The sequence below is a fragment of the Periplaneta americana genome, chromosome 9 (genome assembly GCF_040183065.1).
Source record: "Periplaneta americana isolate PAMFEO1 chromosome 9, P.americana_PAMFEO1_priV1, whole genome shotgun sequence".
NCBI lineage: Eukaryota > Metazoa > Arthropoda > Insecta > Blattodea > Blattidae > Periplaneta > Periplaneta americana.
The window spans coordinates 152,092,880-152,106,387 of NC_091125.1; the positions used below are offsets into that span (position 1 = coordinate 152,092,880).

At 39.0% G+C, this 13,508-nt stretch overlaps 1 protein-coding gene across 2 annotated transcripts in view; it reads right to left on the minus strand.

Annotated features, from left to right (window-relative positions):
- Positions 1–251: 251 nt before the first annotated feature.
- The window catches only part of LOC138706612 (homeobox protein aristaless-like), a 680,650-nt gene continuing 667,393 nt past the window's right edge, over positions 252–13,508 (minus strand). For both annotated transcript variants that reach the window (XM_069836126.1, XM_069836128.1), the window contains one exon: positions 252–968. In XM_069836126.1, coding sequence (XP_069692227.1) covers positions 354–968 — 615 coding nt within the window. In that variant the 3' untranslated portion in view covers positions 252–353. The remainder of the gene's footprint in view (positions 969–13,508) is intronic.

Below are 13,508 nucleotides of genomic sequence, written 5' to 3' on the forward strand. Positions count from 1 at the left end.
GTTATACCATACACGTTCTCAAGTTCAGATTGAACGCCTTGATTAATAGGCAACTTCTCTGACATAAAAGCTGAAACTCGCTTCAAATCGCTGACTCACAACGGTGACGTCATGACACACTTTGAAATGAACACCCAATATATGATCTAGGCTGAAACTTAACAGCGGGCTGATTCTAAAAATAAACGGGATGAGGGATAAATGTAAGGAAATGTGGAAATTTGAGCAGGATTTCTAAGCACCACACAGTGTTCTGTAGTGTATACATAACATTATTATTGCTGTTAATGCGATACATAATAATAAAAAAGGGGGTATTGTAGGCTATGTACACGGCGGACCCGGGTTCGCACTCAGCTGATGAGGTCGCCGTTCTTGCGCAGGAGTTCTAGGCGCAGCTCGTGTTCGCGGGCTTTCAACCTGAGGGCCGCGATACTGGAGCTGCGGCGGTCCAGGTCGGGGGCGGGCCCTGGGGGCGCCGCGGCGGCCGGGGGCGGCACGGAGGCGGCTGTGGCGGTGGCGGCGGCCAGCAGGGCGGCGGCGTGCTGGTACTCTTCGGCCGTCCCAGGTAGTTTAGGGCGCTGAGCCGCGGAGATGTTAGCGAGCAGGGACTGGAACGAACTGGCGGCGGAGTTGTACCCCAGGTGCCCCAGGCTGGGCGGCAGGAGTGGCGGCGGGGCGCGGTGGCCCGGGAAGTGGTGCGGCGCGGCGTGGTGCGCCAGGTAAGGCACGGGGCCCGGCGGCAGCGGGGGGTACCGGAATGCGGCGGCCAGGCCGGCGGTGCCCGCCCCGTCGAAGGGCTTGCGCAGGCTGAAGCCGAGGTGCGAGAAAGGGTTGGGCAGCGAGGGCGCCACTACGGCCGAGGGCGGCGCCGCGCCCCCGGAGCCCATGTACGGGTTGTAGGGGTGCGCCTGCGGACCCACCTTCTCTTGTTTGCGCCACTTGGCGCGACGGTTCTGGAACCACACCTGAAACACCGAGGAAAACATCTAGGTCAGTGAATAATTCTCCGAGATGACGTGATGATGACTAGAGATAAGACTTTTGTGCGAGATCGTGCGTATTTGCTTGTTTTCCGCACAGAACCAATACGCGGTAAGTGTGAAATACCACATTCAGTATTCCCAACGTAACACACATAACAATTTCCCTCTTCTTACCGCTTAAGCGCGACATTCATTTTACTGCTTTAGGCTTTTAACATATTATTTTTAGAGACGTTTAACATAGTAATAATTACAAATTGGAAACTTACCACTGCAATTTCACATAAATTGCAATGTTAATTATTGTTTTTAAATATTTGCAAAAATTAAGTAAACTCTACAACACCACAAAAGTTACTGCATTTGTAATGCAAGTAACATTAAGGAAGCCGTGAAAAAATCAACAAGATTCCAGATGCGGATGTTATTACTGCAATATGTTATATAAATAATATTGTTAAAATATTAAACTGAAAAATAAATCATTACATAACCATACCGTTTGTTTTAAGTTCGCATTTATAGACTGGGGAAAAAAAAAGACAGACATATATCACGGCCTGCTGGAGTATAGTAAACACAGAAAACATTTTACAGCGACACTGTTGAAGATAGATATTTTTGTTTTCCGAATTTGGCGTCATTGAACAGAAACCAAGATGGAGATGTCATTGCAACTAATTAGAAATTCCTCTTTCAGGTATGTAATAAACGACCTTCGCACAAAATAATGTACGATACACGAGCGGTATGTTTGTTTTCATGTTCTCGGAAATTAAAAAAGCTAAACTACGTTTCGCTTTTTCAAACTTTTCCTCGAACATGAGAACTTCAAAATACCACTCTTGTAACGTATATTACTATTATGTGTCTAAAATATACAATACAGGGTGATTCACGAGGATTTACCGTTACTTAATATTAATAATAGGGCTACTATGTTTTATTTAACGACGCTCGCAACTGCAGAGGTTATATCAGCGTCGCCTGTGTGCCGGAATTTTGTCCCGCAGGAGTTCTTTTACATGCCAGTAAATCTACTGACATGAGCCTGTCGCATTTAAGCACACTTAAATGCCATCGACCTGGCCCGGGATCGAACCCGCAACCTTGGGCACTTACCGTTACTTACGGAGCTTATTTCAGAAGACATTCTGAGCAAAAAATGTTATATAAGTATGAGTCTTAATCTCAATATTTTCATAGTTACACTAATTTGGAGTTGTTTGTAAAATACCTGTTTGCTTTAGTTTGAAGGTGAAAGAATATTACAAATAGAGAATGAACTATGTGTACTATAGTGTCAGTGAAATGTGTTCTAAAGTTTCAGTGAAATGTGTCACAGTGCCACTACAGTGAGTGAGATGAGAGTACAGTGGAAGATTATTACCAGCACCAATGTGAAACTTATGGAGGGCCTGTGGTTGGTTGTAATATAAAATTAGGTTCACTTATTAATTAGGTTACTTTATGTATTATTATTAATTGTAATTATTGTGTATAATTCCAGTGTCAGTAAATATATACAATATAACTATTAAGAAGTATAATTTCTTTAATTGGCTAGTGTTCTGAAGCTAAAAATGTGTTTCAATTGCTTTGTACAGATTTTGTTTCTCAATTTTTAACTGAAAATTACATCATTCTTCCGCACTTACCACAAAAATTGTTACAAATCATACGACTCTAGGAATTTGATTCTTTACAGTTTAATTATGCATCCTAATGTACAGTTTTGAAGAATTTACAAGAGTGGCGTGATTTGTAACAATTGTTGTGATAAATGCGTAAGAAGAATGTAATTTTGTAGTTAAAAATCGAAAAAAAATCCTGTACGAAGCAACTATGGAATTCACAACACATTTTCAGCTTCAGAATATTATACTAGACGGCATTTCGGAAGGCGATCGGCTGCTATATGTGCAGTAGCATTTCTGGTATGTGACGTCACAAGCTTGTACAGTAGGACCAATCGGAATCAGTCAGTAACAAGTACTTCTCGAGATCGTTTGTTCATGTGTGAGTGTTTCAATACATTGAATAAGAACTCCTAACATTTACTGTGTGTGTTTTTGACTGTGTGTGTGTGTGTGTAAGATAAATAATTAAATGGAAGAAGAGACTGTAAAAAGACAAGAACTGCATAGGCAGACGCGGAAAATAGTGTTTAAGGTGTATAATTATTTTAAAAACGTTGACGAGCAGAACGCTGCCGGCCATCTTGATGCTGGCTGCAGCGTTGCCAACGTGCAAGAAACGACTGCAGAAGCATGTGGTGTGGGATTGAGAACCGTGCAAAGAATATTGTTAGTGAAGGAAAGAGGGTTTGTTTGGTGTCATGCTACAGTAATCAACGGCTAAGGTCATTATTGTCTTTTGATAATTTAAATTTAATCCTGCGTTATTTGTATTGCAAGTGCGCGTGAAGTACGATGTGGCAATCTTGTACGCTGCCTTGCTCTCTCTATCTGTCTCTCTCGACGCAAACTCTAGCAGACTACCGCCTTCCGAACTGCCGTCGAATCTAGCTAATTAAAGAAATGATACTCCTGAATCGTTCATTTTTTATCTGTAATATTCCTTTACCCATAAAACTAAAGAATAATGATAATTTACAAGCAACTTCAAACTAGTGTGTCTGAAAATATTGAGATTAGGACATATGTGAATCACCCTGTATATTCATTAAAATATTCCCTTAAAATTTTAAAATATGTCCGCTCCGTATGAATTAACTCGTAATAGAATTTACAGTTACAGGACTACTTATATTTCAGAATAATTAACTCTGAACAAATATTAAATTTAGAAATAGTATCATTAACACAATTTCCCCATGTTCTGAATTCCTCTTATTACCTGTTCTTTGTTTGATTTTTGTTTCGGCATCCTGATACAATCTCACGTTACTTAAACAAGTCTACTATTGAGGAGAGTCGGATGTTCACTCTATCTGCTCCTTACAGACAGTAGAGACACCCGGCAACGGAACGCATTTTGTAAGCAATGTAGGCTTCTTTTTTGGCTTGGCTTCTTTTTTGATAATAATCTAAGTTGGAATTATCAAGTTAAAGAAACGATAAAAAAAATCTGTTCCTCCATTCACTGTTTGAGTCGCTTGAGAAACTTCTTGCCCCAGAAACTAAAACTTACCCTAGTGCAAACCCTAGTAATGCCGCACTTCGATTATTGTGACGTTTTGTTAAGTGACCTAAGTTCTGAATTGTCAGTCAAGTTACAGCGAGCTCAGAATATGTGCGTCAGATACGTGTGCAACATCCGACGATATGATCACATATCACCGTCCTTCGCAAGTCTTTCGTGGCTCCGACTTAAAGAACGCAGAACTTTACACTCTTTATCTTTACTCTATCGAATTCTGCACACCTCAACACCAAATTACCTTTCGTCTCGTTTCTCTTATTTATACTCTAACCACGACGCAAATACCAGATCACTTATCTGTGGCACGCTAAGTATACCTCTTCATAGAACATCTTGTTATTCATCATCTTTTACAGTATCCACCTCGCGTCAATGGAATTTCTTGTCACAAAGTATTAGGGGCTGCAAGACAATAAACACCTTTAAAAACAGCTTAAAAGATAACCTTATTAGCATTTCACTCCAATCATACTGATTTAAACTATAACTGACTACATTGTTACTTCATTCTTTAGACATCATCCTGATAGTGCTGTATTTTCAAAATTGTCTCATAATAATCTCTTTCTATTATCTAATATTATTTGAAATATATTAACATTCTATGTATTTTAGCTTAATTCTGCTACACAGTTTATTTCAGTGTCTAATTAATAGTTCATAGTATTTTGTTGTTTAATTCGTAAATAACTCTTGTATACATGTAACTCTCACTTAATCAAATTGTTGAATTTTTTGTAAGTTCATGCATATGTATATACACTTTTTGCTGGTTGAGTGGAAGAGAAGGCCTTACGGCCTTAACTCTGCCAGCTAAAATAAATCATTATTATTATCATTATTATTATTATTATTATTATTATTATTATTATTATTATTATTATTATTATATAGAAGTTATTTACTACCCTGATATGAATACTTTTCTTCAGCCCTGGTTATAACTGAAATAAGTGATCTGACTGACCACTCAGGCCTATAGCGAAGAAATTTAAGAACATATGCAACAAAATATAAATACATCTTGATTGTACAACTTTTAACACTATATCACTTCGGAATATGTATTATATATCTTTCTCGTGTTAAATTCCATCGTAACTGGTTGACAGAACTCTGAAGAAGGCCCAGAATAGGCCGAAACATGTTAACCAGGTATGATAGAATTTAACATGAGAAAGACATATAATACATATTCCGAAATAAATATAAATAACAAATCCAGGTAACAATGAAAAACAGTAAGTAATAACGACAGACATGTTTAAGCTCATATCGTCTTAGTTTGGTCTCGCAGAACCTCAAGTTCCCTATCTGTTTCCTGTTAAATTTTTACACGCTTTTATGGAATCACCCTGTAGAGTGTTAAAACAGTTCCATTTGTGGCACCACTCCATTGATTTTCATAGTTCTCAATCGGCCAGAACCTTCAGAATTTACGCAGCAATGACGAATGAGTCGATTCAACGAATCAAATCGCTTACAACCCCGCTATAGGTGGCAGGATATTTCACTTTGCTGACTTGAGATGTGATCAGCTACTCACTAGCCAGCTGTTCATGTCACCGGGAAATAAAGCGGGGCACGAAGTCACGCACCACGGTCTGGCTTTATCAACACTCTGCTTACAAATTTATTAGGGTCCTCGGAGAAGTAATTAACATTAATAACTTTAAACACGGGTTAAAACGTAATCGTATTAGCATTTTTAAATTGGATTTCAGAACGGCCGTCATCAACGTCCCATGCGAGGACGACTATAAATAAGCATCTAGATTTGAGGGTTTCCACTACAAAAACCCCAGAGCGGCGATAAATTACACTTCAAATGAGGAGTCGTAAAAAACGGGAAGGGAGAAACGCTCCGAGATTGTAAGAATCTACTCTGGGCGAATAAAGACTTGCAGGAAGATCGACTGATGTAATTACAAGCGTCTTGCAGCTCAGAAGTGAAGTACGCAATCCTTCGATCAACTAATGATTATTTTCAGCAACAGTAGCTATACCAAGAGGGATGAAGTTACAGGAGAATGGAGAAAGTTACACAACATAGAACTGCACGCATTGTATTCTTCACCTGACATAATTAGACGTTCGAGATGGGTAGGGCATGTAGCACGTATGGGCGAATCCAGAAATGCATATAGAGTGTTAGTTGGGAGGCCGGATGGGAAAAAGACCTTAGAGGAGGCCGAGACGTAGATGGGAAGATAATATTAAAATGGATTTGAAGGAGGTGGGATATGATGATAGAGACTGGATTAATCTTGCTGAGGATAGGGACCGATGGCGGGCTTATGTGAGGACGGTAATGAACCTCCGGGTTCCTTAAAAGCCAGTAAGTAAGTAAGTAAGTAAGTAGCCTAAGTAAGTAAGTCATTAAGTAAGTAAGTAAGTAGCTATACCTTTAAAATATATGGGCCTGGGTGAATTGCAGAAGACTTGCAGGAAGAGAGTCAATACATCTGATTGAATGCGATCTAGGAGTTTTAGTCACAAATTTTTCGTCAACGTAATGATTTGTCACAGTTTGTCGCAGAGCTTTTCTCCACATAAGGACGACACGCCACAGTACCGGATTCATCACAAAAACATCAATTTTTTTGCGCCGTTCAATGTTTTGATACACAGGATCATCATTTTGTTTTTATTAACATTTCTAATATTAACCCGACTATACCTTTGGATAAACGGTTGAGAACCGCAAACACTATGTTACCGGAGTTTGATGATAATAGAGTAAAACACAAACAAATCACTTTAATAGATATAGAAGGGAAGAAATGGGAGTACAAGGGTACAGTGCATCAGTTATTCATAGATTTCAAAAAGGCATATGACTCGGTTAAGAGAGAAGTTTTATATGATATTCCTATTGAATTTGATATTCCCAAGAAACTAGTTCCATTAATTAAAACGTATCTCAGTGAAACGTACAGCAGAGTCCGTATAGGTCAGTTTCTGTCAGATGCGTTTCCAATCCACTGTGGGCTAAAGCAAGGAGATGTACTATCACCTTTACTGTTTAACTTTTCTCTAGACTTCTAGAGTATGCCATTAGGAAAGTTCAGGATAACAGAGAGGGTTTGGAATTGAACGGGTTACATCAGCTGCTTGTCTATGCGGATGACGTGAATACGTTAGGAGAAAATCCACAAACGATTATGGAAAACACGGGAATTTTATTGGAAGCAAGTAAAGAGATAGGTTTGGAAGTAAATCCCGAAGGGACAAAGTATATGATTATGTCTCGTGACCAGTATATTGTACGAAATGGAACTGCAAAAATTGGAGATTTATCCTTCGAAGAGGTGGAAAAATTCAAATATCTTGGAGCAACAGTAACAAATATAAATGACACTCGGGAGGAAATAAAACGCAAAATAAATATGGCAAATGCGTGTTATTGTTCGGTTGAAAAGCTTTTGTCATCTAGTCTGCTGTCAAAAAATTTGAAAGTTAGAATTTATGTAACAGTTATATTACCGGTTGTTCTGTATGGTTGTGAAACTTGGACTCTCACTTTGAGAGAGGAACAGAGATTAAGGCTATTTGAGAATAAGGTTCTTAGGAAAATATTTGGGGCTAAGAGGGATGAAGTTACAGGAGAATGGAGAAAGTTACACAACACAGAACTGCACGCATTGTATTCTTCACCTGACATACTTAGGAACATTTAATCCAGACGTTTGAAATGGGCAGGGCATGTAGCATGTATGGGCGAATCCAGAAATGCATATAGAGTGTTAGTTGGGAGGCCGGAGAGAAAAAGACCTTTGGGGAGGCCGAGAAGTAGAGGGGAAGATAATATTAAAATGGATTTGAGGGAGGTGGGATATGATGATAGAGAAGGGATTAATCTTGCTCAGGATAGGGACCAATGGCGTGCTTATGTGAGGGCGGCAATGAACCTCCGGGTTCCTTAAAAGCCAGTAAGTAAGTAAGTAGCTATACCTTTCAAAAATACGGGCCTGGGTGAAGTACAGAAGACTTGCAGAAAGACAATCACCACATCTGATTGAATGAGGTCTAGGAGTGTTAGTCACAAAGTTTTCGTCATCGTAATGATTTGTCGCAGTTTGTTTATCGCAGAGCTTTTCGTCACAAGGACGACACGCCACACTAGCCTACCGATTCGTCACAAAATATCATTTTTTTTGCGTCGTTTAATGTTCTGATATACAGTATATCTGTAAGCAATAACTTTCAATTGAAATGAATTCTTCCTCGAGGGTGGACATAAGAAGAGTGGAAAAAACCACGACTATCGAAAACAACGATGTGTTGTAAACTTGAGAACGGAAAAACGTTGAACGTCCCAGGAAATAATGCAGTTAGGAATTCTGGACTTCGAAAAGTTTATTGAATATAATAATTTAATACCTTGGTGTTTGTGATGAGCGTGGTATTGGTTATGATGGTAATAGTACATTATGCAACGAGCCTATAATGATAGTAATTAAGACGCAAGTATGATTGTTTACGAAACGAGCGCAAGCGAGTCTCATAATTTTCATACGAGCGTCTTAATTACCAATATAGGCAAGTTTCATACGACTTTTTATGCTCGACCATATTTCGAACTTGAAATTATTTAAAATTACGTCTTCTCATGGCTATGTGCGAACTGACCTGAATTGTGAGATGTGCGCAGACGCGAAAGTATTGATTTTTTCCGAGGCCGAATGTCATTGACCTTGGCAGAGAATAAGATGAAGATTACTCTGACATAACCTGGAAATTGATTTAGAATTGAAAAACGAGATGAGAAATTGAATTTATTTGAATATGATTTACAATTAACGCTAATTATTATAGTAACAGAACATAACCTTCTGCGACAGTATTGGATTTCCAGCCTCCGTGACTTTTCGCTAATTGTCTTTCGATTGCATATCCGAGAATAATCGATATAACGATACAAAGCTGACTTGTCATTGGCTGAACACCTGAAGTTTAATGAGTAGGTGTACTTTAATGACATGCATTAAAGGATTGCTACCAGGTGTATAATTACTACATTTCGACATGGTCGAGCATAAAGATATAAAAGACACTGTTTCTACACTAGGTTAGTCCTCGAGGTTTCGAACCCGTCTACCTAGCTTCAAAATCCAAGGCATGAACGTCCTTAATAACGTGGCACACAGTCTTGTAGAATCGTGACTGGTTAAGATTTTCTTTTTTCGTAAGGAGACAAGATTAAATAGCTCTAAATCTCTGAACACGGACAGAGGTACACAAAATTATGCATTCATACAGAATTAAAAAACTCCGCTGTCAAAATTTCCGACGGGCGTGGGAGGCCGGGGAGTGACATGGCGTCACGCCCGACACACGCGAGTGTGCTGCCATCTCTGTAGGCTAATCCAAACTAATGAAGACGACAGGTTTCGGTGTTTACGCAAAGCAAGCGACGTGGGTCGACGGTGACCTTGCGAGCCTCGGAGAACAAATTATCATTGATAAAGTTGTGGGTAAACTAATGAGGGGGTGTACGGCTGACTCCTTTCTCGCTCTGATGTTGGAATCCGGCGGTCGTGACTTCATTCCCTCGCGCGGAGACGCCCATCATGATTGTATGTGATGAGAGACGATAATAACAAATGAATTACGAATCTCTGTGGAGACTAAACTGTCAATTACACGAATCCATTTACCGAGACACGATCCGCGGCCGGGTGGGTGTCACTGTGAGGATCACAATGTCATTCCACGCGGCCAGTGGCGGCTCGTGTACAAGACGCCTCTAAGTTTTCGGGAAGAGTTTCACTGTTGTGTTTTGAGACTGGGAACATGTCTGCAAGTCTGCAATTACAGAAGAACCCGCTAATCCGAATCCACTGTGGCCCAAACCTGTTCGGATTAGTAAACGTTAAGCTTTTTAGAAACTGCATTTTCTTATGCATTAATTTATATAACTTGTTCTTTCAATTATTTATTACTAGACTTCGAAGTTGAGGCACATAAACTATGAAGTTACGTATACACAGGATAAAGCAGCTGGTAAGGTACGGTAGACCTCTTCCATCGTACACCGTATGAGTTGGAGATTTCGCAATATAGGCCGAGTAAGTACTTTAATAAATAAACTTTCGCTTGAAGCACAAACATAATATTATGGTGGCCAGAATGCAATGAATTATCGTCTCTCAGATGTAGAAACATAATATTTTCTTAGGTCTATGAAGAGTTGTACAAAACAATACTGCTTAAAAGGTAGGCCTAATTTTAATTATTATTATTATTATTATTATTATTATTATTATTATTATTATTATTACAGATTGCGGATAGAGGAGACGGCCTCCAGATATGGAGAGTAGCTGCGAATTTATTGAATAAACAGTCATGGACAGCCGATAAGGGGTGGTCCTCCAGCTTGGGGATTGGGCGAAGGGCTAACAACTCATTACCGTAAAAAAGAGCATGTTACGAATCCATACAATAAGAAAGGAAAACTCGGAAATTTTACTTGAAGCAAGTAAAGCGATTGGTTTGGAAGTAAATCCCGAAAAGACAAAGTATACGATTTTGTCTCGTGACCACAATATTGTACGAAATGGAAATATAAAAATTGGAGATTTAACCTTTGAAGAGGTGGAAAAATTCAAATATCTTGGAACAACAGTAACAAATATAAATGACACTCGGGAGGTAATTAAACGCAGAATATATAGGCCTATATGGCAAATGCCTGTTATTATTCGGTTGAGAAGCTTTTGTCATTAGTCTATTGTCAAAAAATCCGAAAGTTAAAATTAATAAAACAGTTATATTACCGGTTGTTCTTTATGGTTGTGAAACTTGGACTCTCACTTTGATAGAGGAACAGAGATTAAGGGTGTTTGAGAATAACGTTCTTAGGAAAATATTTGGGGCTAAGAGGGATGAAGTTACAAGAGAATGGAGAAAGTTACACAACGCAGAACTGCACGCATTGTATTCTTCACCTGACATAACTAGGAACATTAAATCCAGACGTTTGAGATGGGCAGGGCATGTAGGACGTATGGGCGAATCCATAAATGCATATAGAGTGTTAGTTGGGAGACCGGAGGGAAATAGACCTTTGGGGAGGCCGAGACGTAGATGGGAGGATAATATTAAAATGGATTTGAGGGAGGTGGGGTATGATGACAGAGAGTGGATTAATCTTGCACTGGATAGGGATCAATGGCGGGCTTATTTGAGGGCGGCAATGAACCTGCGGGTTCCTTAAAAGTCATTTGTAAGTAAGGCAGAAGTTCGGCGACATCATGAATGTAATTTCTCGATAGCGTGATGTGCCTTATTTTAACAAACAATACAGCTGGCAACGAAATAAGGATTGTTTTGATATCGCACGAGCCGCCACTGGTAGCGTCCTTCGCTCGGCTAATACAAAGCGCGGAGTACAGCAATTTGATAATGGTACCGGCCGGCTGGTAAGGAACCTTGTAATTTATCTAATTAAAGTAAATTAACTCTGCCCTCATGTTGTTTTGGTGGTTTCAGCGTCCCTGCCTTCTCTCCCAGCGGTCGGAGTTTCCACCGCTGTCGCAACACCCCCCCCCCCGAACCCCACCGCAAGGGGTGCCAACCACAACGAAGGTAAAGGGACAATGAAGCCTCGGGGAAATCCAAGGTAGCATGCACAGGAACACAGTTGTATTTTGGAGAATCGGAAATCCATGCTTGATCTTTCGTTGAACACGTCGCGACTGTCAAATTTTACCTGTATCACCATTATCATTATCATCACTAGGGACCGGATTTGTAGGTTTTTTTTTTTTTTTTTTTTTTTTTGAACTCCTAATTTCTTCAATACTTTTCCGAATCATGATCGTAGGAGTCTTATATGAAGGGTTCAGAACCATAGTGGTCCAAGCGCCATTTACTAAAACCGTAGAAAACAAGGTTAAAATGATGTCTGTGGCCGGGAGGAAAAAGGTCTTAAGTTAATTTTTTGTGAAAATGAGATTTTTATATATTTTGAAAGCGGAAACAATTCTCTACAATTTTGTAAAACGGTCAAAGTCAAATAAGACTCCTGACTGGATTTATAGAGCGTTACCAAATGTCCTAAGTTCTTTTTGAGTCGAGCACACACAGAATAAAGGACTTAAGAATATTTAATACTTTATTCCTTACAAACATCACATGTTTACATTCCATGCTTCCCTATTAAAAAGATCTAACTTGTATTTTAGCTATTTTATCACATACTGATGCCCTTTCCTTTTAAGAGTTTAACCACTAGCGGTCTTACTAATAAAAACTCTATATACAGACGTTTAACTGTCTTATACTTATACAATGAGTAACTCGTTTATACGTCGTATGTAAATTCCTTACTAATAATCACTACATACGTCGTGTATAACAATATGACTGTTACACAGCTACGTCATAGTTTCGTCATTACTTCGTTACTAAAGGTAATAGAATATCTGAGGTTCTCTATTGCATCCGGTAGAGCGCTCTAGTGTGGCGTGTTAAATATCGATAGTACAACTGGCTCTAATCGATTACCACACTACATTTTGGTCAAAGAGTACAAGCTACAGCAATATTATTCTAATAATTCTATGATCTTTGGTGTGTTATCATCATAAAATGACAGTCGATACGAACAGCTGTTAGAGGGGCGGCCATTTTTTCGCTATATACAGCACTTAAACAAGGGCTTTCGTGTATATAACTACTGCAAAGCAAGTCCCATTATAGTTACAGCCTGTTTATACGTCCATCGCTTATTCACGGTTTATTAGTAACGTTTTCTGTCTCAACTCTGCATAAGTCTCGTATAAAAACTATACACGGTTTACTAGTAAGACTGTAGGTAAAGAGTCCTATATTGTTTAAGACCTATTTTGCATTCCTAATAATTTACATTTCTCATTTCTTTTGACATGAAAAAGGTCTTATGTTTACATAGTCCCTTCTACTCAATTTGTGTTCTAGTCTTAAAAGGGCTTAAGTGCGGCTATTTTTGAAAATAATCAAGAAAATTGTTAAATGAGCAGCATTACTTATTTAAGAATAAATATAAACAAATAATATCCAGGAAAAACTTCTTAAGTACAAAACCTCTATAATTGACACCAATTTCAATCTTTCTGCTGCTCTTCTGAAAAGTATAAAATTTTTACTTAAGACCTTTTTCCTCCCGGCCACAGAAGTCATCACCATAATTCAATGGAGACATATAGCAAGTAATATAAAGCATACACATTCAGACTAAGTGATATGTCAATATTCATTAAACTGTGGTATTCACTTAACTTTAACCCTTGCTTTCTTCGTTTTTAATAAATGGTGCTTGGCCCACTATGGCTCTGAACCCTTCATATGTGAATTCTGTTGAATCTAAAA